Source organism: Sminthopsis crassicaudata, chromosome 3 (genome assembly GCF_048593235.1).
Source record: "Sminthopsis crassicaudata isolate SCR6 chromosome 3, ASM4859323v1, whole genome shotgun sequence".
Classification (NCBI taxonomy): Eukaryota; Metazoa; Chordata; class Mammalia; order Dasyuromorphia; family Dasyuridae; genus Sminthopsis; species Sminthopsis crassicaudata.
This window is the reverse complement of record NC_133619.1, coordinates 213,941,783-213,969,725: the sequence shown is the minus strand read 5'-3', so window position 1 is coordinate 213,969,725 and position 27,943 is coordinate 213,941,783. Positions and strand designations below refer to the sequence as shown.

Below are 27,943 nucleotides of genomic sequence, written 5' to 3'. Positions count from 1 at the left end.
GTGAAATATATTGCATTCATATACTTAGTCTAGCCATTCCTTATTAGGTGGGCAGCACATTAATTTCTAGTTCTTTGTTAGAACAAAGACTTGTTAGAAATATTTTCATATGTTAGTTTTTTTCTGCTTTGATCTCTTTGGAGTATAGAAGGCCTTTAGATATATCACTTAAAATATTGTTGACAACTTTATAGAGAACAGTTTCAGTTGAATGGTGTGTGTGTGTGTGTGTGTGTGTGTGTGTGTGTGTGTGTGTGTGTGTGTGTACACATGTTTTTTCCTGGATGGTCCCTGTACCAATAAAATCATGTCTCTCCTCTCCATCCCCAATTACAGACCTACTGACACTCTGCATCACTTTTCAATTAACTTGCCTCACTTTCAAGTGAATAATTGCTTTTTATATGTTCTTCCCTTCCTTATTAGATTCTATTGTGGCACTGGGGTTTTGCTTTTGAGAGCCTTCCATTCCTCTTGATCTGGGTTCCCTATTAAAAGTCTCAAGCTATGTGATTGTGCTTAAAATTCTGAACTCTGAAATAAGTCTATTGGTATGCATCAGATCTAATTTTCTCTTCCTTGTCTCTAAAAAGCTCTAAAATAGATGCCCAATATTTTGAAAAATTCCCATTGCAAGTGACTTGCAATATAATATAATATAAGATATTAAAATATCTTATATTCCTCTAGGTGATGTTTCCTACTGAGCCTCTATGTTTCTACCTTCTGAATTTCCACACAAGTGAATATTTCCTTGATAAACAGTGCTCTAACTTATCTCTTAATCACTTCATTTTAAAAAATTGTTAACTAAAGTTGTCCAATAACATACCTTCCCTTGCTCCTCCCCCCCCCCCCCATTTCATTTGGAATAGACAGCCAGTAAAAAGTATAATTAAAAGGGGAAATGGTATAATGGGCCCTTTGGAAGATAACCTGTATAGTTGAAACTATTGAACAAATTGGGGAGGCATATATAGTCTAGAGATAAATCTGCTAATAATCACACCTAGGAAGAATATTTTGGAAATTTTATGAACTTTATATTAGGGAAGGATGTGGTAAATAAAATTACTTTGAAAAATGCACTGAGATTGGGTATTGGTTTCATTCAAAACATGTAATTAAATTTAATTGATTATGATAGCTATTTCATTTAGCTATTGATATATGTTTATTGAATAAAAGATTTGAACAGTCATGACTGGTGTTCTTTTAGTTTGAGAAGCAAGAATCAATTGAGTGATCCAGGTTACAAGTGGTTATCAGCATTTGATAAAAGGGGAATTTGACAGAGTCTGGATTGTGCTAAGTATGTAAAAATTATATTTAGGGGAATATTGAAGGGGCAGGAAAGGTTTTATTTAGTTTAAAATCAGGATATCAGTTGGTTTGGGAACTCTGGATGGTACATTTGTTGATGCTGAATTCCATCAACCTTTATTCTGTAGTTGCTAATGATCCTTCTGAAGTGTCCAAATTCTTTCTTTTTGTACTGATGTTTAATAGTTATAAATAGCTTCTTGCCTTTTAATCTGTAAAGCATGAGACAGTTTTAATTAACTCTTACATAGGCTTTTTTGAGGTTAAGTATGTTGTGCCTCTAATGCATGTGAGTAATTTAAATATTTGGAGAAGTTGTCCTTCCTGTCAGAGATCAGATGAAGGTTAGTAGTGGAGGATGTTGGATATGAAACAACCTGATTTCCAATCTCATGCTTTTGGTGGCTTCCTGTTCATTCTGGAAGAGTCTACAAATTTTTCTTGGTGAGAATTTTTTTTTTTTTCTACTAGCCTTCATATTTGTTGAGTGTCATTCCTGTGTGCTAGTAATTTCTTCAGTAATAGGTCTTTTAAAAAATGGTCAGATAGCAATGTAAATCTTGTAAAAAACTGAGATATTGTTACCTAACTTGCTGGTTATTTGTTCTGATCACGATGCTCTGTTTTACTGGATTATCAGGATTTAAGGACAATATGACGATTTTATTTATATTTTTCTTAATATATATATATGTGTGTGTGTGTGTATATATATGTATTTTTTTTTGAGGCAGTTGGGGTTAAGTGACTTGCCCAGGGTCACACATCTTAACTGTTCTTACTTCTATTTTTCGCAAGAGAAAATTCCTTTTATTTTATGATAATGTCTACATAAAGAATTGAACAAATAGCTTTTATCAGTTAAGAAATATTAAGAAGTACATGCCATGTTTTTTCTGTTTAGTGAAATACAAATGGAAGGAATGAAACAGATCTGCTTGCAAAGAGCTTACATTCCAACAGGGAAGCAACAATTTAAGTATATACTCAAAAGAATACAAAATATTTAAATGGGTGGTAGCTTTCAATAAAGGGCACTGGTAGTTGTGGGAATCAGGCAAAAATTCAGGTAGAGAGTGATGCTTGAACTGGGACTTCAAAGAAGGAGAGGGATTTTGGGAAGTGGAGATGAGAAGAGAAGATGCTTTCAAGCCTGTGAGGCAGTCGACTGTATAAAAGGTCTGGAGATGGAGTGTCATCAGTGAAGAATTGAGAGAAGATCCATTTGGGGTACATTGCAGAGTAAAAAAGGGGACTGATCAAGTGAGGCTGGAAAGATTAATTTGGGGTTTGGTTGTGAGGGTCTTTAAAAGGTAAACAAGAGTTTATATTTGATTCTAGAGGCAATAGGAAGTTTATTGAATGACATGACAGATTTGCACTTAATGAAAATTGCTCTAGCTTCAATGTGGAATATGCATTAAAATATTGTCAGATCAGGAATACCAATTAAGAAAGCTGATGCAATAATCCCTCCGGGGAGAGTTGATGATGAAGGCCTGATCTCAGTTGGTGGCTCTGAGAGAAAGAAGAGAGAAACATGAAACAGCAAGATTTGTCAACTGGTTGGGGTGATATGTGAGATGATGGAGAGGAAAGAATTGAAGAAAAGTATATTAATACAAAATTTTAAACTCTTGTTAAAAGTTTTAAAAAATTATTTGTGTCATGTTTTTAACTTAAAGGATCAGGATTGGAAATTATTTGTGTCATGTTTTTAACTTAAAGGATCAGGATTGGTTTTATTCTATGCAATTTTATCTTGACCTTAGTAGAATTCAAACCTATTTGAAATTATGCAAAAAACAAAAAACCCCAGAGATCCCACCACCCATTCACCTAAAAGATAGCAAAGACTGAGGGAAAGCCTCCCAAAGTATTTATGGGTAGCCAAGAACTAGAAATGATAGTTAAGTTTAGGTTCATAGAATTGTAGATCTAGAATTGGAAGGCACTTCTAAAGCTATCTAGTCCAATACTTTCCTACTCAATTTTATCCCCACCCCCACCCCCTGCCATTTTACAAGTGAGGAAACTGAGGGCTAGGGAAGTTGTGTTTTTCCCCAAGGTCATATGAATATAATATTACATGATGATAATTAAGAATTCAGAGAAAAATGGAAAGATTTAATATATACTTAATGCAGAATGAAATAAGGAAAAATTACTACGGTGTAAATGGACAACAAATAAAACTGAATGTCATATACATACATTGAACAAAGTTTATCCTAGAACATTAGGAAAGAGTGCACTTCCCCTTCCCTCTTTCAAAAAAGAAATGAAAGACTAGGCAGAACACTGTATATTGTTATTAGACTGGATAGATGGGATAAGTGAGTTTTCCTGAATGGTTTTTTTACTCTCTCCTACCTCTGCCCCCTTTTTTTTCTTTCCTTTGTTATTAGGGGCAGGGGAAGAAAAAAGTGATAAATATTCATAGAGAAATGGAGGATAGAAAAACCAAATAATTAAAAATAAGAAAAGCACATAGTAAACTTAGGTTAGCGCAATGTGCAATATTGCTTCACATATAAAATAAACCTCATTTAATTAAATAGTGGCAGTTGTTAACCATGGCATTATGAACAAAGTTTTAACTGTTTAGGCAACATTTTGATTTGATAAAAGCTTGGTTTGCACATAAAAAGAAACATGCTTTGTAAAAATGACTTTTTATATATATATGTATTATTATATATATAATATATATTAATATGTTATTAATATATAATTATATATATACTTATTTTTGAATCCTTTTAGTTTGTGTTACTAAAGTAATTTTAAAAAATGAATTGGAGGATCTAAGTCAATTTCTTCACAAAATAGGGATTTAGGTCTATTCTACTAAAAGAATTAAGGATCTTAATGGTCTCCCATTTCTTTTTCAGTTTTAATAAAGTATTTTGAAGATGCTCATTAAATTGCTTATTTAGTTTTGGAGACACTCAAGAAGATACTAAAGTAGTTTGGAGACTTGAAAATTTTTCAGTTTTACAATTCTCTTTGAAGAAGACTTTTGAAATAAGGAGGGTTCGGGTTTTATTCCTCCGAATGCTAGGAAATAGGATTAAGTAAAATGTGTGAAAGTATTGGTTTGATCAAACTAGTGGCTTTTTGTCCAACTCTGTAATTGTGCTCATGTAGTTAGGCCATAAGATTATTTTTCTTCAGTTACTTTTTATCAAGAATTTTAAACCAAATTATTATAGGTTGAGACTTAGTTTGAGCATTATTGTCACAAATAGGTAATGCTTTATCTGAATGTATGATTTAAAAATACTGTCATTGCACTGAATTTTTTTTACACAATCTGCTATGTATGTGTTCAACTTGATAAGCATTAAATGGGCAAGCAGATTGCTATTTCATAAGTTAGTTATTTATAATATTGCTAAGTTTCTTTCCTAAAAAGTAGATTTTTCACTCTAGAATATAGGCATGGGGACGGTTACCACTTGACTGGTTAAGTTGCTTTTTTTTAGTGAAATTTTTTTCCTTTTTCCTGACTTGGGAGGTTATGTAATTTAAATTTTTTTTCTTCTCATTTTGTTTTTTGTTTTATATTACCTTCATTATTTAATATTGCCTTCTTCCACCCTAAGCAATCTATTAAAGATTTAAAAAGAAAAAGGGAGAAGAGTAGTTACTAGTAGATATTTTAATAACTTTTACAGCACATGCAATAAATATACCCAAAACTTCTGTCATTGCAAAGAGAGGGAAGTGTACTTTTTCAATTGTTAGTCATTTTAAATAGTGATACCACTATTGGAATAGTTAGTAACTCTTTTCAGTTGTTTTTCATTTCTCTAGCTAGTTTATAAGTGCAAAGGGCAGCTACCAATAAATTTATTTTTTTCTAAAATTTGGAACCAAATTTTTAGCTGTAAAATAATGGCTACAATAACATCAGATATCTCTTACAGCACTTTTATATCTCTCTAGGGTTTGCAAAGTACTTTATATTTATGAATTAAAATTTTTCTTCTGAATTATATCACAAAACTTGCTCTGCTCCACTAGAATTTTAAAAATGAATTTACTTTGTAATAATAGATTTTTATTTTTCAAAAGATGAGGGAAAACAAGCACACAAACAACAACAACAACAACAACAACAAAGAGATGAAAAAACTATGTTGTGATCTATATTCATAGTCCTCACTGGACGCAGATGGTTTTATCCATCACAAATCTATTGGAATTGGCCCAAATCAACTCATTGTTGAAAATAACCATCACAGTTGATCATCACATGTTGCTGTACACAATGTTATCTTGTTGCTGCTCACTTCAGTTAGTATCAGGTCATATAAGTCTCTCCGGACTTTTCTGAAATCATCTGCTGATCATTTCTTATACGATAATAATATTCCATAACATTGATATACCATAACTGATTCAGCCATTCCCCAGCTGATAGGCACCTACTCAATTTCCACCCCTTGCTACTACAAACATTTTTGCTTATGTGGGTCCCTTTCCCTTTTTTATGATCTCTTTGGGGAAAAGTCCAGTAGAGACTCTGCTGGATGCACAGTTTGATAGCACCTCCAAACTGTTTTCCAGAATAGTAGGATCAGTTTATAATTCCATTGACAGTACATTAAAGTATTCCAATTTTCCCACATCCTCTCCAAATTTATCATTATCTTTCCTGTTGTCTTAGCTGATCTGAGAAAATTCTTTATCATCAATTGGGGAATGGCCTGTAGGACTTTTTTTTTTCCTTTTTTTTTTTTTTTTTTTCCCAACAAAGGGGTAAGGAAAACTTTCATTTTCATTTGTGAATTCAGAATTAGCTTTATAGTCCATTGGACTACAGTGCAAAGTGAATTATATTTGGGGTTCAAGAGACCTGAGTTCAGATCCTAGTTCTTTCTATCACTTGGGTTACTGGGTAGTGACACTTGGTAAAATTACTTTTTCTGTTCAGTGAATGGGTTAGATGACTAATGTGGAAATGTTTAACACAATAACATATATATATATATATATATATATATATATATATATATATATATATATATATATATATATATATATATATATATATATATATATATATAACTTGTATCACATTACCTGCCATCTAGGGGGATGAGTTGGGAAGGAGAAAAAAAAAATGTGAAACTCAAAATCGTATGAAAAATGAATGTTGAAAACTCTACCTGTAATTGGAAAAAATACTATTTACTAAAATAAAATAAATGAGGGCTATGTGACCCGAGATTATTTCCAGCTATAAGTCTTAAGATCTTAACCTACTTATGTATGGAGAAAAGGAATGATATGAAACTTGAAAAAAAAAGTGAAAAGTTAAAGGGAATCAAATGATATACTACTCTTGATGAATCTAACTCAAGAAGATTTTTTTTTTAAGTTGTAAGACTTTATAAATATGGTTAGTATGTTTATTGTTTTAAGTGTGAGGTTTTTATATTGAAATAAAATTAGATTTTTGTATTTTGGTAAAACTGTCATTCTTTTGCATTTGAATCAAGGCTTTGACAAAATCTAGTAGCTTTAAAAATCATCCAGTAATACATTGGTTCTCTTCTTAGGAAAGTAAAGTGTCTCAAATTCATTTGTTAATATATTTAAATCTTTCTCTCCCCTCTAGTTTATAATTGGCACAATGGAAGAAGCTGGATTTTGTGGCATAGGTGTAAAATCTGATATGTTAAGCAATGCTCAGCGAAATGATATTTTACAACATCAAGAATCTAATTGCCGTGGTTCAAATAGCAAAAAAACATTGGAGGAGGTTGAAGAGAATAACTTTTTAACCAAGAATAGAAATTTAGTCAGTACAACATACTGCACACGAGAATCAAGAGAGGAAATACCTGGTCGAGAAGCTCGGACAGATCCACCGGATGGTCAGCAAGATATAGAGAGTGACAAAAACAAAGAAAAAACTTTAGGTAATGTGTTTTGGCCTTAGGGATTCGCTTTCCATTTCCAATGTTTAAATTATTTTCTGAAGAAAAGATGACTTGGCTTTGGAATAAAACCAAGTTATCTGGGTATCACCAATATAATACTGTCTTTGATTAGATTGGTTAAGTCATTGTAGATGTATGTCATAGATTAACATTGATACACATGAATTTTAAAGGAATTGATGTATTTAAATTAATTAGAAACAGCCACAACAGATTGTCCCTTTTTCTTTTGAAATATAATCATAGGCTTAGTTAGGCAGCTTTTTCTGCAAATATGCAAAAAATTCATGATGTGTAGTACTGTATACTAAAGATGAACTTTGTAGTGGGCAAATATAAAATAGATAAACCTAACCTCTTCAATGAATTAGAGGCAGGTTGTGGAAATATTTCTAAAGCATTCATATATTTCATACTATGATGAGAATACAAACACCAAAAATATGAACACTATTATAAGGATTGATTTTTTTTTTTTTTTTTTTTAAAGATATTTGCTTCAACCTTTTATTTAAAACGTGGCTTAGAAGTTGATTGTCTAGAAGTTAATAAAATAATTTTTGTTTAAAAATATGCTGTTGAAATTCCTAACTTTTTCAAACAGTCATAGGTTCTAATTTGTGGTTTCCTCTTTTGTGTGCTGTCATTTGGGAATAAAATGGTGGCATATAGTATCTTAAACATGGACTTTTATACTTTCCTCTTACTTATCACTTGAAACAGTTGACCGTATTACACTCTTTCTGCAACTCTTATGCTTACCATTCTTTCCATACAAAATTTATAAGTATTGTCCACTTTCTAGTGCTATAGTATACTAAATTGACTAAGAAATAAAGAAGACAAAACTTCTAATTATGATCTTAAAATTAATGGACTCAATTTAAATATAATTGTATAAATTAAGTATAATTGTAAAGTGAAGTCAGATTTCTGTTTCCTAAGCTTTTAATGTTTGATATCTCTAGTAACATATTTAATCTTGTTGTATTTTTCAATTCCTAGATCAGAGAAGAGTTGCCACTTAAAATTTTATTTAATGATGGTGATGGTAATAGTAATAATAATAGTAGCACTTACATAGTGCTTGGCACTATGCTAAGCAAGCACTTGACAAATACCACATTTGATACTTATATCCACCTGGGGAAGGATTGGTATATATTATCCCCCTTTTACAATTGAGGAAACTTAAGACAGACAGATTATGTGACTTGCCCAGGGTCACACAGCTATAGTATATAGCGCTCTCTCTCTCTCTCTCTCTCTCTCTTTCTCTCTCTCTCTCTCTCTCTCTCTCTCTCTCTCTCTCTCTCTCTCTCTCTCTCTCTCTCTCTCTCTATATATATATATATATATATATATATATATATATATATATATATATATATATATATATATAGGTCTGAGGTCAGATTTTAATTCTGGTTTGAGTTGAGTTACAGTTATTCATTAGTGTCATTTAATTTGGGGATCAGAATTTTTGTTGTTTCAACTGATTATTAGTTTTCAAAGGAGGGAGGTTAAACTATATTCTTTGATGATGGAGAATACTAACTGAAGCTATTTTGCTTTTTATATGTAGATTTGGTTATGTAGCTTTTCTTTTTTTTTTATATTCTTTGTGTCTCATATAGATTATTATTTTGAATATATCAAGTTTTAGGAAGATGAACTGATTTGTATGTATATGTGTTTTCCTCAATTGTGTGGTTTTGATTTACCAAATTAATAGGAAACATTAGATAAATTCTGAATTCTTGTTTAAGAATTAAAGATTTTTCTTATTGGAATTTGAATGGTCACTAATTTTTATATACAATAGTAAAATAAAAGTCACTATTAAGTATTCTAAATTGCAACTAGAATGTCTTTTGGTGTAATGTGATACTCAGACCTTTTTTTTCCTAATACTAGTTTCATTTTATTCTATCAGGAAAAGAAGTTTTGTTGTTGATGCAAGCCTTAAATACCCTTTCAACTCCAGAAGAAAAATTGGCAGCCCTTTGTAAAAAATATGCTGATCTTGTGAGTAGTGTTTATCTTTGGGGGAAAAAATTCCATAGTATGTTTAAAAATTCTGCATGAATTAGAACAGTCTTGAACCTAAAATTTTCCTTTAAAGGGGGATTTGGAGAGAATTGGATTCTCTGACCTTACTTGGTGTTATGTAACTAAATTTAGAAGATATAAACAATAGGATGATTAGAGAATTTCCAAAATTAAGACAATTTTCTCAGGTAATACTAGATTCATTGTAGCTTAGTATGTCAGAAGGCAGTAATTTAATTATTTGCTATCTTTTCTGTAAATAATTCTAGAACAGTAGAAGGTAGAGATGAGTGCTCAGACCATTTGGATTGAAGCACATATTGAAGAAGGTAGAATATTTGGTAAAATAATACTCTTGGACTGACAGTGACTAAACATGCTTAGAAAGGTAACATTTAGATACTGTATGTCTTTCAGTGTTCCTTCTTTGTTTTGTTAAGGAAATTGAGCTAGACCGCATAAGGCTGTTTTAGGCCTAACCTGATTCTCTTAGGAACTTCATATTTTCTGAGACGTGAAAGTCAAGAATAATTCACTTTGATATGTCAACCTAAAAATCCTACTATTACTGTGTGAAAAAGATAAAAATAGATAAATGTTCACAGGAACATTTAATTGTAACAACTATCAGTCTTATTATACTGTTCTTGCCTTTACAAAAATATTTATGCAATCATTAACAAAATTATTTAGGGTTTTTTTGGGTCCATCAATAAACAAAGTATTACTTTTTATTGATGATTGGCTCATAACAATGAATCTAGTTTTTGTGGAAGGAGATAAAAAGTTGTTTATTCGCTTCAGTAAGGTTTCTTCTTCTTTGATAACATTGAAAATGGCCTAAACATTAAGTTTTAATAGCTACAAAATCTCATGCTTTTGATCTTAAAATCTGTGTTCCTATGAAAAAAAATCAGTGCTGGTTGGGTTCAGTATGTACTCTAGTTTATTGGGACATGAACAAATTATGTGGCCCACCGGGTTATGGCAAATGGGCTGAGGGGTGGAGACAGGGTATGAGTTTTTGTTTTCATTATAATCTGGCCCTCCCACAGTCTGAGGGACAGTGAACTGGCCCCTTATTTAAAAAGTTTGAGGACCACTGATGTAGGGTATAAATAAATCTATTGCCTGGCTAGCCTTCTCCCCAATAAAACAACCAAATAAAGCAGAAGCAGAACCCAATCCTTAGAACGTGTATTGGCTAACCCTTTCATTTTGGATATGATTTGCCCAAGATCATGTAGTATTAGTCAAGGGGGATTGGAACCCAGCATTTTACTGCTTTTCTACATTGCCTATGCATTGTACTTTGTTGACCCATCCACATAGAATAGTAAATTATTTCTCTCCTAAATGTAATTTTAGAGGTTACTTTAGAAAAGTTGCTTTGTATGCATGAATATATCAATTCTTGAAAAGGGTGTCCAATTGACTTGACTGGTCTTTAAAAAAAGGAACATTAGGAAAGTATGATCATTGTTGCTTTTCTGTGTGACTCTTTTTACTTCTCTACATTGTAGCTAATAACAAAGTAGGAAAGAATCCTGAATGGAAAAAAGGAGCAAAAATTCTAGAACTTGGAGAGATAAATTTTAGAGATTAACAACTTTTTGTGTTGTGTTTTCCCACACACACCCTCCCCCAACCACTTTGCAAAGAGTTTTTTAGGAAATTCAGTTTCCTAGCTAATTAAATAATTCAGACCATGCTACTACACTCAAAAGCAGGGAGAAAGCAGAGATTGTAATAGATTATTTGTGATCAGGAGTTATTTAAAAATGTAGGTAAAAATATTTAAAACATGCTGTAAAATGTTTCTCATTTTGCATTTCTTGTGGATTTCATAGCATATACTCATTTTCTTACCACATATTCTTTTTTATACTTAATAAAATTTAAGATACTTCTTAATTGCAGCTGGAAGAGAGTCGGAATGTTCAGAAGCAAATGAAGATTCTTCAGAAGAAGCAAGCCCAGATCGTGAAAGAAAAGGTCCACCTGCAGAGTGAGCACAGTAAGGCTATTCTAGCTCGAAGTAAATTAGAGTCTCTCTGCCGGGAACTTCAGCGTCATAATAAGACATTGAAAGTAAGTTTGTAATTTTTACAATTAAGATCATAGGACTGTATTTTACTTAGTTGATCTTTAGAGTATAATAGGAGCTACTAATTTGGGAAGCAAGTTGTTTATTGGTTTTTAGTTTTAATGAAGACTTGGACTGACAAGCATGTTTTGTATTCTTACACCAAGTAGGTTTTCTATTGTGTTAGTGCAATATCCTCCTGGATTATATCTGCATGTGTTTATTACTTGAATTCTATAGGAATTTTAGATCAAGAAAAGCCTTATGTAGAAAGTTGTTCTGTTAAAGCTTAAAGAATTTAGACAACCTAAGATAGTAAAGAACTATATTTATTGAACAGAACACTGATGTGAGCTGTTCTTTAGGAAAATTACTTTGGTAGCTGTATGGAAGATGAATTCAAGAAGGGAGAGACTTGACAGGTGAAAATCAATTGCTATAAGTCCAGGTGAAAGGTGATGAACTAAGGAGAAATGGGGAGGTCTCTTGATTTTCCTCTAGTTTTTTCCCATCTCCATTTTTCCAGTCCATCCTCCACATAACTGTCAAATAATCTTCCTTAAAGTGTGACGATAGCTAAAACCTGCGATGGCTCTGTTACCTCTAGGAATAAAATAAGTTTGGCATTTAAAACCATTTATCATTTGGCACTAGTCTTACCTCTTCAGAATTATTTCATTTTCTTTCCTTTCACACATTATTTCAGCTGGATTGATCTGTTTTAAGTGTTCTCAGATCTCAACATTTCATCCCATTTCTATGCTTGGATTGTACTTTTAAAAATCTTTGTGGTAAAAGACAGGATTCTTATTGTGGCTTCCATCTTTTCTCTGAGGCATTTTCTTATGCCCTGAGAAATCGCTGGTTATCTCACCCTAGTCTCAATTTTTTGCCCTCTTTAATTTATCACAGAATTTGGATTTGGACCTTAAATGATCATTATTTCAGCATTATCAAACTCAGTAGAAACCAGAACCCCTAGAAAACCACATATCTTTATTCCTTTTAAAATTTTATTTTGTTAAATATTTCCAATCTTTGATCACATTCAGAAATGTTGTGAACCATGTGTTTGACCCCTCCGATCTAATCCAGTCAACTTCATTTTTTCTTTTTTCTTTGTTGAGGCAATTTGGGGTTAAGCGACTTGCCAGGGTCACATAGCTAGGAAATATTAAGTGTCTGAGGCCAGATTTGAAGTCAGGTCCTCCTGACTTCCGGGGCTGGGGCTTTGTCTGCTGTGCCACCCAGCTGCCCCTGTCAACTTCATTTTAAAGAAGTGTAGTAACTGATGTCCAGAGAAGTTGACTTTATACAGATGAGAGTGGTAAAAGCTAGATTTAAACTGGTACTCTTGATTTCTGAGACAGAGATCTCTTTCTATTATTGTAGGATACTTGTCACCTAGCTCCTTACCAGCCAGGAGATAAAGTGTACATATGAATAGAATGTAAGCTCCTTGTAATAGGGACAGTTCTTTTTGGTTTGGTTTGTTTCCCTAGTGCCTAATAAAGTCTCAAACAGTACCTTATACAAAGAGACTTAATGTTTGTTGAGTTGAATAATCATTTGACTCTTAAGCCTCCCTATGATCGATCAGCTTGGGAGGGGGGATGAGTGAGGAAATGGATGATAATATCTGATTTTCTAAGACTGTTGTCTGGGGAAGAAAAGACTAGAATGAAGTTCTAACCTCAGGTTCATGAAAAGAAACACTATAATCAGCCATGTTCAGAAATTATTTAAGTATTATTTTTCTTTTTTTTACATCTTTCCTTTTTAATTGCAAATGAAAAGAGTAAGAATGAAATGAAATATAGTAGTTTAAAGAAAATATGTAGCAAATGATATTAATGCATTCTATTTTAATCATATAAATTTCATACTTATTTTCTAACCTACTATCCAAAATATACCATATTTAATCTCATCATTCCTAGTACATGGTGTTGGAAATGGTCATTTTAAAAATCAATACATATTACCGAAATCCCAACTTCTTGTTTATGCTCATATATCATTTGATTCATTATCACAAAATTGGTTATTACCCAGTTATATTTTACAATCATTTTATTATTGTTGTATGACTAATTTAATTGGTCCTTGGAAAACACAAAATTATATGAAAAAATACTGGAGAGAAGAGTACCATAAGGAAAAAAATTGTAATTGGCTGTTATTATAGAGCATGCCAAACATATACTGAATGATCCTAGCTAGATTAGGCATTTAACTTCTCAGTGTTCTTTTTGTCCTTTAAGACTGTAAGTTTCAGAGGAAGTACCACCCTAAATTGGTGGGAGGATTTTCTTCACCCACAGTTCTTTTCTACTAATGACATGATAAATTAGTGCTTCTCTGCAGAGTCAGTTTATGTAAAGTACACCTGAATTCTTGTTTACTATTACTGATATGAAACTTGTATCCTGGCAGACAATGGAAAGTTCTTTTGAATTAAAACTATTCTTCATCCTCCTGTCCTGTGGTTGTCTTCTGGGGGACTAGATGAAGTTCATTAGTATAAGAAAACCACATGAACTGCATAGTTCTTCATCTGTATTAAAGGTCGTATAGATTTTCATAGGTCTTCATATCAAATGTAAGAATTTTGTAGTAGATGGCATTCATTACTTTACAGTGGTCTTAGCTGTATTAGCTTTTTACAATGTACTCCTTTTCTTCCTATTTAGTCAGGATCAAAATGGAGATACTTAATGTGAGAGTATATCATCAATAAGCTTACATATTATTAATAAAAATTGTTTTGGAACATAAAGGAAGAAAACATGCAGCAAGCACGAGAAGAAGAAGAAAGACGTAAAGAAGCAACTGCACATTTTCAAATAACTTTAAATGAAATTCAAGCTCAGCTGGAACAACATGACATACATAATGCTAAACTTCGACAAGAAAACATTGAATTGGGAGAGAAATTGAAAAAACTTATTGAACAATATGCATTGCGGGAAGAGGTAATTAAGTTTAATTCATGAAATGGTTTATTAGAGAAGATTTATTAGTATTTACTCTGATTTAAATCATTGAAATTTTGCAAACTTAGTCATACATATCACATATATTCAACAGGGTAAAATAGAAAGAAGTAGAATCACAATGGAATTAAATTGTGTAATCTATTAATAGATGCTCTAGGACTTGTTTGGAAGAGTAGTTTGTAGAATAGATTCTTAAAAATGAGATATAGCCCTCCTAGTTCTTATTTGATCACTTCCCCAGCTTTCATATTCATATATATATACTGTTTATAGCTTATTAATTGTTTGTTCAAACTGAGGTTTGCCAAGAGTCTCTAGGATGTACTGTACCTTCCATTTAGATTTTTTTTACCTTATTTTAATTTGACTTTTTTTCTTCCTTTTTCCAATATTATAACAGTTGGCTTTTCTAATGTGTCACATCTATTGAAGTAATAAGTTAAAGAAATACAAGGCTTGGGAGTGGCAAGTAGCACTCCCTGGCCATCCACATTCTTACACAGTAAGTAATGACAGAAGCAAAATCCAGGGATAAGATAGAGAAAAGTTTCTTATAGTAGATTACTTAATTGGACCAGTTATTGTTCTTGTATTCAAATTTCTGAAGTGCTGTAGATTATTATTATTACTACTCTTTAAGAATGCTTCAGCTTTATGGCTTGTTTATTTTTTAAGTTGCATATCCTCATCAAAATAACTTATTTGGACTATTTCATAATTGCCTTAAATCAAGTAATTCTGAAGAAGTTAAAACTGTAAAACATCAAATTTTTATATTTTATTTTGAGTATAAACTTTAAATCTGATTAGTACTAAATGAACCTTCTGATTTTGTTAAGATTTTTTCATTTTATGACATGAAAATGGGTATATTTAATTTGAATCAGATAAAACAAATTGGCAAAAATTTTAAAGTGTTATTGGCTTGTATATTATAAGAGTGAATTGTTATAATTTGTTTTAGATGTTAATGGTTGACAAATTTTCTTTGTACTTGATCTCTTTGATTTGGGGATTATTCAGGGATAGTATTACTAATTTGTTGGCCCTTGGTTCAGTTATTTCTAGTTATGTAGTTTCTCTGCAATGTTTACTCAGTAATAAATCAGATTTAAGTACCATCAGCATTTCTAAGGCTTTCATGAGACATTGTACTCATATTTTACATGTGTAACTATGCTATTAGACATAATAAACTTTTAATACTATCGTGTAAAATGATTTAAAAAAGATGTTTGGAAAGTTTAGCAAAGAATGAAATACACTGCCTATACCTTGCCCTAAATATAAGGAACATATGAATTCGCTTAATAATTTGGGTCACTTACTCATTTCTTCCAGTTCCATGCCCTCCCAGATACAGTATGAAACTAATTTTAATCAAATCTAGAAATAGGCAATCTAAGGACTGACAGCATTCCATCAATGACTTTACCTTTACTAGTACCTATTGTACAATTGTACAATTTCCACATCTTAGATCTTGCAAAGGGTCTTGCTTCTTAATTAGTTTTCTTTTGGTCTCAACACATCAATTGCATGTAAAGCATTGAGGCTACTTGCAAAGGCAAAAAAAATTAGTCATTGCTTTGTAGTTATACTAATGTTTAAGTATTATCAGTAACTAAATCGGCATTGTAGGTAGAGTATATTTGACATTTGTTAATATGGCATAAAATACATGTAAATATTTAAATAATAGGTGACAGCTATGACATTTTACTTTTTTGTAGCATATTGACAAAGTGTTCAAGCATAAGGAACTACAGCAGCAGCTTGTGGATGCCAAACTTCAGCAGACAACACAGCTCATAAAAGAAGCTGAGGAAAAACATCAAAGAGAAAGAGAATTTGTAAGTTCTAAGAGTTGGGAGGAAGAGAAGTAGTAGGTATTGTTAAATCTGTTGTTTGTTCTATTTAAATTTCAATTTTGAGTTATTTAGGAATAGCATTTGGGTAATGTTCCTTGTTTTTCTTTTATCCAGATTAATTATGTAGGTATGTCACTACTTAATATGCTACAAAGAAATGCCTGGCTTTGGGTATACTTAAACATCCTACCATAATATGATTTGTTAGAACAATATAAAAGACTATCAAGGTTATTTTTAATAAATTTATAAGACTTTTGAAATTCCAATATGGGTGGTGTGCTCTATAGTTAGTAATATATAAATTGTCTTGGTCAAAAGATTTGAATTAAAATTCTTCAATTTTCAAACTATGTAATTACCTTGAATAAATTAAAAAAATTACCCATGTACTTAGTGTCATGCTAAGGTGTAGAGATACAAATAGAAAAAGCAAGACAGTTTTTGCTCTTAAGGAATTTGCACTTTGGAGGAGATAACACTAATAGGTATGTTCAGCAACAGGCTGGAGGAACTAGGTAACCCCATCAGTGGGAAAAGCAGGAAGTGAATCTGAAGGACTACCTGCAGGAGTGAATTCCCTATAGTAATGAGGTGTTGGGAGTGAGAATTGGACATTTTCTCTTGAGGAAATAGGTATTAGAAGGCAGGTTGAGACAGAAGGTAGGACCATCTGGTGGCTGTTGCTGCCTGGGTGTTCTGGAAGGTAGAAGTACAATTTGAACTGCTCAAACTTCATAGGTCTGAAAGTAAAGACAGGTAACAGTAAATATACTTTATAGGGTTTCATCAGGGTGAGCTATGCACCTTAGTCTAGATGGTCTTCATGAACATGGCTATAGAGAAACAATTCACCTTGTTTGATGGGAATCCACCTGAACTTGTATCTTGCTAAAGAACTCAATCATGTTGCAATTAGTCATTGGGATAGGGTTTTAGTGTAGGAATCCTATGCATTTATAGACTTCACTTCTGTAGCCAATTCTGTTGAAGGGGGGCTCCTTCATAAATTAGAAATGATGACTGCTATGGAGCTGCTTATCAAACTGTTAGACTGCCCCCTACCTTTCATAGAAGCAAACACCTCATCTTTTCAAAGAAAGCCCCTTTTCTTTCTGAATATGCTTTAGTATAAATCTAATACCAAAGTGACAATTTCTAAGTGGGATATAATGAAACTTTTCATGGAGCAACTGAATGACTTTCTTATACCCTGAAGAAATCTTTTCTTCATAAGCAGCCATATTTTTTCTCAGTGATCTTGGAGCTGTAAGGGACATTTCTACCAATCTGCTTTATTTTCCATTTTAGAAAATTAGGACTTAGGAGGAAGTTTAACTTGATCAGGGTCTATAGCTAATTTGGTCTTCAACAAGGTTTTCAAGTTTGTGTGTGTGTGGTTTTTTTTTTTTTTTTTTTTTTTTTTTTTGCTGAGGCAATTCGTATTAAGTCACTTAATTTGCCTAGGGTTACAGCTAGGAAGTGTGTCTGAGACCAGATGTGAACTTGGGTCCTCTTGAATTCAGGGCTAGTGCTCTATCTACTGTACCACCTAGCTGCCCTATCAGGTTAATTCTTAAAGAGAATTCACTTAATGATCAAATATGGTTAATCAAGTACTAGAGATGATTTCATGAGTAGGGATGAAATGGGTTTTTTTAAAGTACTATCAACTTGGTGCTAGTCATCAAGAATATCCAATTTAAATATTTAGTAGCCTTAAAAATTGCTAAATTAGCTCTTGGTGGTTTAATAATCACCAAAATCCAATCATGGATTAAAATATGAATTATTTAAAAAGACATAGGAAGTGAATGGCAACAATCAACCTATATTTGCTAAATCCCCAAAAGTTTAGATAAATGATGTAAGCGGAATTAGTGGTAGAAATTAAGAAGAATTGACCATTTTAAGAATTGAAAATATTCTATAAATTATAATTTATCCCAAAGAGATGACTTATTTCAAGCACCATCTAAATAAAGATAGGTAAGCCAAGTTCTTTATCAATAGGTCATAGACTTTAGTGGCAATTGTTCTAAATAAACATTTTACCTAAAAATACAATTCTTGTCTAAAATATTTGGGTATGATTTAATTTAGATTTATATTTATTAATGATATGTTATTTTGTTCATCTTATCAGTATTAGTATTTGCCAGGATGTTTCTATCTTTTCCAGTTGTTAAAAGAAGCCACAGAGTCGAGGCACAAATGTGAACAAATGAAACAGCAGGAAGCACAGCTCAAACAGCAGGTAACTTGGAAGAAGGCATGAATGGTAGGCTAATTTTTAATCCAAAAGTATTGAACAGTAAAGATGATGAATAATCTGCTGTGGTATTGGTCATGAACCCTGGGCATAATTATGACATAGGCTTGTCTGTCCTCTTTTATGTCAGGGCAGCTTTTTTCTCTCTGCCTTCCCTTTTTGCCTATATTAACCTCACACCCCTATAGTTGTCTATTCTGTTTCTTGTTCTTAGTTAGCTGTCAGCAAGTTGGTATTAACTAAAATCTTGAGAGTTAATTAATAGTTAAAAGAGGGCCTTTCCCCTGGTGTCTTATTGCAAAAATTTAGTATCTTTATTTTAAAAGTGGACTCCGAAAGGCTCAAGTCTTCAAAGCCCAAAGGAATGAAGGTAGTAGAATTAATATTGTGGGATATAGTCATATTTCTGCAGACTTTTAGTGAGGCGTGGTGGATGTATAAATTTGTCTTACTCCCTTTCTCCCAGCTACTTACTTTTGCCTACAGCTCAGTTCCTGAGCATTTCCCAGGGTGTTATTCAGAAGGCTAAATAGGTAGCCTCACTCTCTCAATTCACTTGAGTTTGGGTAAGGGATTATGGGCAGGGGTAATTTACTAAGATGCTGGCTCCCCACTTAGCAGGATGGTAAGAAATATGAAGATCTGGCACATTACCAGCAGAAAGTGGAATCTTGTTAAATTTCTCCTCTGCTCCCCAGTACTTGGTACAGTGCTAGGCACATAGTAGATGGTCAATAAATAATCCATTGGCTGATTGTTTTGTTGATTCAAACCAGTTTTTACAAACAAATTAACACTGTAAAAGATTGTCCAATTTCTTCATCTTCTACCCTTATTCAGTTTCTCCTCTGCTTCTGAATTCTTATTAGGAATGACTTCATTTTCATTCTTGATATGATATAAATTTTGTAAGCCTAAAGTTTTCTTAGTGAGTTGGGTTTTGCTTCTTTGGGGTTAAAAGTACTTAAACAATAAGTGACAAAAATTTAAAAAGTTTTGCAATTTTTGAATTGTAAGTAATAGGATCACTGGTTTAACTGTCATGTCCCAGTGTTGAAAACAGAAATGCTGTATTCACAGTTTATAACTATTGTTTTGCTTCATTTGTTGTGTTTGACTTAATTTATATATACATATGTGTGTGTATAATAGCATTTCAGTAACTGATTGCCTAAAAGGGATCTGATATATATGGGTTATATATATAATTCATGGAGTATCCAAGCTTTGGGATAAATTTTGCCTCCCTAATTATAATGTTTAACCTTTATTGCTCAGAAAGCCTTTGTCTAAAGCACTTTTTAATCTGAGACTCAGAATATTTAATATTTTTTTCCCTATAGCTTTCTCTTTATATGGATAAGTTTGAAGAATTCCAGACTACCATGGCAAAAAGCAATGAACTTTTTACAACCTTCAGGCAGGAAATGGAAAAGGTACTAGCAGGATTTTTAGTAGATTCTTAGGATTAACTACCCCCAAAACACAGTTTATTTAAGTTAGTATTATTTTAAGTATGATTATAGCTTGTATGGACATACCTAATTATGGGAGTCCATTTTTTTTTTTACATTGATTTTACATACATTATCATTTCAAAGATGTTTTACATTTCTGATCTTCCATTGGCAATAGCTCACGACATTTACCTGATCTTAGGTAAAGTGATTAATGATCTATTAACAGTTACAGTGCACTAAGGGAGCTGCTTATTTAAAAGAATATATCAGGTAGTTCTTTAGTATTTCAATTAATTGTGTAATTTAATGTAGATAACACAAGAAATATTTGTATTTTTATAGTGGTTAAAATTTATGGGTGAATAATAATCTTTCTAATTCTTATTGGAACACAGTATAAAAGTTAAATATTTTAATAAATTATTCTTGTCCTTTTTATTACTCAGTATAGCATTTTCTCTCCTCTTCTGTTGCCTGCTGTTGCCCGCTTCCCCATATTCCAACATTTGCAGGAATGGATAAATACTGAGAACTTTATGGCCCAGAATGTCATTCACTAATGTTAAAATTGGTACCAATTATGATGGGTGAGACTTGCTTCAGAAGTTTGGTTATAGACAGTGGTTGCCTCATTTATACAAAACATATGTCTTTCCAATCCACTCATTGTCTATCATCATCTCCCCTTTCCTCACCTCAATCTCCTTTTCAGCTCATGAAGGTTTTGAAGTAAAGCATTGTAATCATTGGTGACTAAGATAATTTGTTTGGACCAGTTTTTCCCTTTCTGGCTGCAGTCAGTACCAAAGTACCACATTGAAGAGCAGCTACACTGACCCCACTGCCCCCCCCCCCCAGCCACCCCCACCCCTACCCAAAAAAAGGGGGGGGGGGCAGAAATTTTGACTTTAAACTGGATGTTAAGGAATTGTGTTCCAAAGAAACATACAGCCATTGTTGGTGTAAAGAAAATATAAAACTTTTAGAAATGGATTAGGATGATGAAATATCACTTATGTCCATAAATTTGTAATGCTGGAATTCAAGTATTTTAAAAGTGTTAGATATCAATTATATTCATGGATCTGTGATCACATTGTGGAGATTCCTTCCAGTGATACAGATTACAGTTCATTTGTATTTGCCAGTCTTACTGTGTGACTTGTCCTTGAAACAAGTTGATAACAATAGCTAATAATAATATTAATAATTTCCTCAATAGCTTGCCAAAGAGGCTTCACCCAATATGCTGAGGACATTCTTCAAATTTCTTTTGACATCACAAGAATATCAGTGGAACACAGGGCTGTCCATTGATTATCCTTGCCATGTCATAAACATTTATTTTTCCTCAATCCCATACTTGTGAATAAGTTTAATTTAATCATGTTTTATTGATATCATAAGGAAAGGTAAGTTGTATTGTAACTAAAAAGTCTTGAGGATGTTTAAAGATAAGGACTGCTCAGCTGGAGGATATACTCATTTTTAACTCCTTCCATAACAAAAACCATCTTGATTAACCTTATTATGACTATCCTTCACATCTTCCCTTATTTCATTTTACTAAAGAATGTTGACTTTTTATAAATAATACAACAGTAGGTAGCAAGTTTAATTGAAATGTAGAACTCCTACCACTTCCATCTTCCTTTCTCCCAGTTAAGTTTCATCTTAGTGAGATTTTCATAAAAGAAAAATTTTTCTTTTAAACTACAGTAGTTTGATACTTATATGCACATATACATATATAGACACATATGCATGAATGTTGATGTATTATTACTATTATTTATGGTTTCTTTTGAAATTCAGGAAAGCATTTTCATAACATCACTTCCAGCTGCTGCCAGTTAGGAATTTATAGTCACCTCTTGGCAGTTCAATTAGCAATCATTAAGCACCTACTATGTCCAAGGCAGTATGCTAGGCACTGGTTATATAAATGTGTGACACAGGTACTTCTCTTGATGACATTCAAAAAAAGTAAGAGTATAGGGTGTTGGGAAGGTTGTTGGAACAAAGACATAGAACTGGGAGAGAAGGCAGGATGCAATTGGGAGGTCAGTGAGTTGATCAAAAAGCATTTCTTAAGCTCTTAAGTGCCTACTATTTGCTAGGCACTTATGGAGAAACAAATATAAAGAATGAGGCAACCTCTATTGGAATATGGATATTATGAAAGAATGAGCATTTATTAAACGTTTGCTATGTATAAAAGCACTGTGCTAAGCGCTGGGGAGATAAATAGAAAAGGAGAATGATGTTCTTAAGCTCACATTCTATAGAAAAGTAGTGTGAGAAAAAACTGGTGGAATAAGTTGGAGCCAGGTAGTGGAGGGGTATAAAAACTAATAATATACCTGATTCACTAGGAGGAGTCACCATAGGTTTGTCAGTAGAGGACTAACAGGATCAGAGCACTGTGTAAAGATCATTTTAGAAAGCCATGTGAAGAATGAATTAGAGTAAAAGTAAGGGATCAAATGAGAGTGGTTGGAATATTAGTGGAGAATTCTAGCAAGATTTCAAAAGTAGCATTCAGTTTGGCAACTAATTTGCTGTTTGCACTGAAGGAGAAAGGATGTGTTTCAAGTCTTGCCACTGTCATGGGAGAACAAGGAGGTCAGGAGATACAAGGGTCGTGTCTAGGTATTTGCAAATAGGGAATTGCATTATTATAAGTGGAGATGTTGAATGGTAAAAGGATCTGTATAGAGGTAATAACAGAAGCCTTGGGAGTGGGAAGATATCACCAAGTGAGAAATAAAGAAAACCCATAGGAGTCCCTGCTGATGGTCAAGAGAATGAAGAAACCAGCAAAATCACAGTAGGAAGGTGGTGGTTAGAGCTGTAAGAGAAAATACTATCCCAAAAACGAAAGGAGTAGGAAGGATATCAAAATAGATTGCAAAAATGTGAAGACTTGTATGATTAGTGGATGCAGTAGTTGCAGTGAAGGGAATAAAGAAATAAAGAATCCTCTTTAGAAAAAGATCAAGGTTACCAGGAATAGTTTTAATACAGGGGACAAAAAAAGGGGATGTGTATGTCTGAGATTGGTAGAAAACTTTTCCTTTTCAGAATTGGGGTGGGGAAAGTACACAGGAAGAAAATTAGCCAAATTATAAATATTTTATAAAATTCTTCACTTTTAAGAAATAAAGCTATGAAAATTTGTTGTGGTCAGTAATTGTATATTAAACAATTCTTAGATGACCAAGAAAATTAAAAAACTGGAAAAAGAAACAATAGTTTGGCGTACTAAATGGGAAAACAACAATAAGGCACTTCTGCAAATGGCTGAAGAGGTGAGTACAGATTATATAATTTGTTAATTCCTGTTTTTCCATCTATATCTACAAAAGTCAGAGTTATTTCTTAAATGCCTGGGAATTCTTATCCCATAGCTACAGAGAGCATTGTTTTGTACTCATGTTTTTCTGTGGACATTGTTAATTATGTAAATGTTTACAGTTTCTTTTTCCAGTTATATCATGTTACACTCCAATGAACAAAGTATTCAAGTTGTTGTAATACTCTGTTCATTAAGCATATGATTACACAATAACTATCATTCACTTCTTCCTATCAGAAGTAGCAGAAAGTCACAACATAATTAATGTCCTTCTGCCTTTACATAGTCTCAAAAAGAAAAAAAGGTGAATAAAAGATTAAAGGGGGGAAAAACAGTGGAAATATTTTTGCATGTACATGGGTGTCAGTATGTGTTAAAATTAGTTTCAGGAGAGTTAGTAGAACTATCATATTTTTCCAAAATATATATCATATTTTCATTGCTGTGTTTTGGGGCAGGGAGATGGGTGACTCTGGGCAGCTAGGTGGCTTAGTGGATCTGATACTAGGTCTGAGATAAACTGGGCTTACATGCTGGGTGTATCTGGGCAACTTACTTAATCCTGTTTTTTTAGTTCCCAATCTGTGAAATGAGCTAGAAAAGGAAATGGTGAACACTACAGTATCTTTTCCAAGAAATGGAGTCAGGACTGAAAAATGATTCAACAAAAGGGATAGATATGATTTAAAATGTTTAACTCTTTATACAAAGCAGAAAATATTGCCAGGATTGATATATAAAATGCTGGATGAAACTACCGATGCTATTTTGATTGAGATAAGAAAACTTTAATATAAGGGACTGTTTAAATGTATAATGGTTATTTAAATGTAAATCGCATGTTTTGGTAAAATTATGGCAGTGTCTCTTAATTTGGCCACAGGTAATATCAGAAGATACTACTAGTAAACTGTGATTTAGTTAAAACTTGCACAACATAAGAAAAACAAACAATATGTAAAGCCTGTAATAGCTTACTATGCTGTTTAACCAATTCATATAACCCTTTGTTAATTTCATTTATAGAAAACTGTTCGAGATAAAGAATACAAGGCATTTCAAATAAAACTGGAGCGTTTAGAGAAGCTGTGCAGAGCTCTCCAAACAGAAAGAAATGAGCTTAATGAGAAAGTGGAAGTCCTTAAAGAACAAGTCTCTGTAAAAGAAGCAGATGTAGATCAAACAGTGCCTGTGTTACAGCCTTGCACTCTTCTTGAGTCTCACAAAAAGATGAAAACTCCCTCTAAAAAAGAAACGGGAATTCCCTTAGAGGTTGAGCACAATGCAACAGATGAAGGCAGCGATGGTTTTCAAGAGACTGTGTCCATGAGTTCTGTTCCTGACGCTGATTCTGTTGACTAAAATGAAGTGTAAACACTGTATTGAGAAGATATATTTTGTGTATAACTTTCTCTGTTGGTGGTAACTTGGTTTTGTGGTGAAAAATTTCTTACTTTTTCTACCATATCTGTATTTTCTTAGAACTACTGGACTTAATGTGGTACAGGAAGTTGCCTAGCAGCTTTGAATAGTTTTAATCTATAAATTTTCCACAACTGTGTTGCACATCTGCCTCATTTTTTCCCTTCCTTTCATAAGAATGCATGTGTGTGTTGCCTTGTCCATCTTTTCTCTGTCCCTTGCACACAAAAATCCATAATTAAGATTTTCGTTAAGAGATACATAATAGGCTTATCATTAGCAGGAATACTGCTAATTTCCTAAATATGAAAATATTTCCTGGTATATTAATATAATTTACTTTTCACCCTCTAAACAAGAAAGAAAAATCCACAATTTTTAGAAGATGCTTCTATTTACTGGCATATAAGAACGACAAATTATTTCCACTAATATGTGAAAAGAATTGGACAGGAGCAAGATTTTGCAGTGGCCTGGCTTGTCAGCTTTGCAAACATTAACTCGATCATGAGAAATTTATTGCTTAACTTGCAAAAAGTATACCTAGTATGTTACTAGATGAAAACAGGTTTAATTAATATAATAATTACAATGGTAAAAATAGCCATTAGGTCTGTTTCATATAGTGAGCTGATAACATGGTCTAGATTAGATAGGGAACTGCAGAGAAATAATAAATATATGGATGCTGCAGAAATTTTCCTATATGCACTGTTCTTTACTTCAGACAATACTTGGTATATTATTAGAGATCATTGTTAAATGTTTGAATTATGTTGTATGGTTCCTTTGAATAGAAACTTGTGAAAATTTAAGTTGTCAGGGTGTTTTAAATAGGCAAAAGACCTTTATGCTACCATTTGGTTACATCAAAGTTGCAACTTTAAAAAAAATGCATGTAAAAAGTAGAATTTAGTAACTACACTTTAAAAAATAACATGCAAATATTCTGGGGTTATGCTCCCTATGAGTTAATGCCAAATTGTTATATGATTTTGGGGGGGGGGGAACACAACTTCAAAAAGAATAATCCCTAAAGCAGAAAGGCTGGGACCAATATTTTAAATTTCCAAACAGTAAGTAGGCAATGTAATCAGGGGACTAATAATGCTACTTATGCCCAAGTATATTTTTGCTTATTTTTCAGTTTGTTGCTTTCACTTTAAAGAAATGCAAAAAGTACTGTTCTGGTACTTAACTTTATTTTCTTTGCACTTAACTTGAAGAGGGATTTCTAACCAAGCACATAACTTTTGAGGATTCTCTTTGCCTAAATAATTACTTTTGTCATAGTACATGTAGTCTGAATGTTCAGACTGCACTGATAAAAGGTTTTTACCATTACGTGAAGCTAACCATTGAGATCATGTAGATCTCTTTCTATAGTAAAGTTTTAAATCAGCTCACACTACTGAACAACATCCTTAAATTGATGTACAGTAAACTGTAGGGTGTAAAAACTTTGTCCTGTGCAGGTGAGAAACGGTCCTTTCAGTTAGATTTGCACAGTTGAGGTCTTAAGTTTGATGAGGGAATAAGAGGAAAGTAGACATAGGTGAAAGAAGAGCTGACAGGCCACCCTCTAAGCTTTCAAATGTTAATCATGTTAAAAACCAAAGGGCAAGGAAGTGTAGGGAGTAGGTTCACATAAAACTATACAAAATGGCTTGGCAATATTGACTAGTTCATTTCAGTGGCGACTTGCAGTTACCATATGAAACTAGGGGACTTGTTTTCTTAAGGGTAAGTGCAGATTCATATAATATGGAAACAGCTTCCCTTTCAATTAGGACAAATCCTTAAATTTCTGAACCAGTGGAAGATGTAGCTCAAACATTTCATGAGCCAACTTTTATCTTCCATACATTTCTATGGTGCTTGCTCTGCATGGAAGATATGTTTCAAATCCTGTTGTGAGTTTGTAAAAAGGACTTTAAAAATTTTTTAATGTACAGTCCTTTTCCTGCTGTTTTCACTTTAACTTTCTCTGCTCTCTAGATAGTAAAAACAAAGCACCAGTAGAGAGTACTTTTGAGGACATGGGATTCCCTTTAGTCCTATATCCCAACAAAAGAAACAAGTACGCTTATGCTTATTTAGGCCTCGCTTAGTCTTTTCTCCAATAAGATGATTTACAGGTCTAGTAGTAGCACACCCAACATTTAGACTCAGCTTTACCATATAGTTGGTGCAATGACTGCCAGGCCCCCTACTCTAATACTTTAAAATATTGTTATTCAGTTCATTTAAATGGCATTTCTTGCACTATCATTGAGGTGTGGTAGTCTATAATGATAATGGCCTCTAAGACTTGGGCCCTGGATAAGAGACCATTTCATCATTAGACCACAGAAGTGTTTTCTGATTTTTAAGAGAAGCATTTGTGTGTGTGTGTGTGTGTGTGTGTGTGTGTGTGTGTGTGTATGCAAACTGTCCTTTTACTACACTTACACCTGGTTGTTACAGTTCAATTCTCAGGTGTTGCAGAAAATCTACCTCTTTCAGATTGTAGATGGAAATAACTGTGAAAAAAAAGTGATGCAGAAATCTAGTTTGTGCTAAACACTGCTTTATTTTTACAACCCATATCTGCTTTCATGAGGAAAAGAATTGATTAATGAACAGGCAGTCTTGTTTTGCTTTTCAAGACATTTTGTAGAGATTTTTCACTAATGTGAATCTGATTTTATCTACTCAATTCTGTATAGATTAAGTAAATATGTATGCTTAATTTAACAGGCTCTGTGTTTTCTTTATATTTAGAACAAAGTTAATAGTTATCAAATTTAAAAATGCTGTAACTAACTCTGGCTCAAATCAAAGACTTTTATCGTTAAATTAGGGAAATTAAAGGAACAGTCTGAGGAATTTAACAGATTTTAGACAAGGTTTTAGAAATAATGGCTTGAGATTATTGGATTATACACCAAGGTTGTTGCCCAGTTGGCTAGCTTGTGGCTGTAAGAAAACGCATAATAAAGCTTACCCACCTTTGGGGATCCATAAAAATGGGTCTTTTTATAGTTTTGAGAAACATGGAACTAAAGACACCCCAGGCTTTTTCTAGTTCTGAAGAATGTTTTCTTATGAATTAGTTCATACTAAGTGAATTAGTAACACTTGTTACTAATACTAATAGTAATACT

The 27,943-nt window shown here is 32.8% G+C and overlaps 1 protein-coding gene across 4 annotated transcripts in view; it reads left to right on the top strand.

Annotated features, from left to right (window-relative positions):
• The window catches only part of TXLNG (taxilin gamma), a 50,273-nt gene extending 25,334 nt beyond the window's left edge, over positions 1-24,939 (top strand). For 3 of the 4 annotated variants that reach the window (XM_074299905.1, XM_074299904.1, XM_074299907.1), the window contains exons 2-10: positions 6,953-7,256; positions 9,214-9,305; positions 11,250-11,420; positions 14,196-14,390; positions 16,148-16,267; positions 18,468-18,542; positions 19,901-19,993; positions 23,233-23,328; positions 24,402-24,939. In XM_074299905.1, coding sequence (XP_074156006.1) covers positions 6,953-7,256; positions 9,214-9,305; positions 11,250-11,420; positions 14,196-14,390; positions 16,148-16,267; positions 18,468-18,542; positions 19,901-19,993; positions 23,233-23,328; positions 24,402-24,737 — 1,482 coding nt within the window. In that variant the 3' untranslated portion in view covers positions 24,738-24,939. The remainder of the gene's footprint in view (positions 1-6,952; positions 7,257-9,213; positions 9,306-11,249; positions 11,421-14,195; positions 14,391-16,147; positions 16,268-18,467; positions 18,543-19,900; positions 19,994-23,232; positions 23,329-24,401) is intronic. The other variant, XM_074299906.1, reaches the window with a different exon arrangement.
• The last annotated feature ends 3,004 nt before the right edge of the window (positions 24,940-27,943 follow it).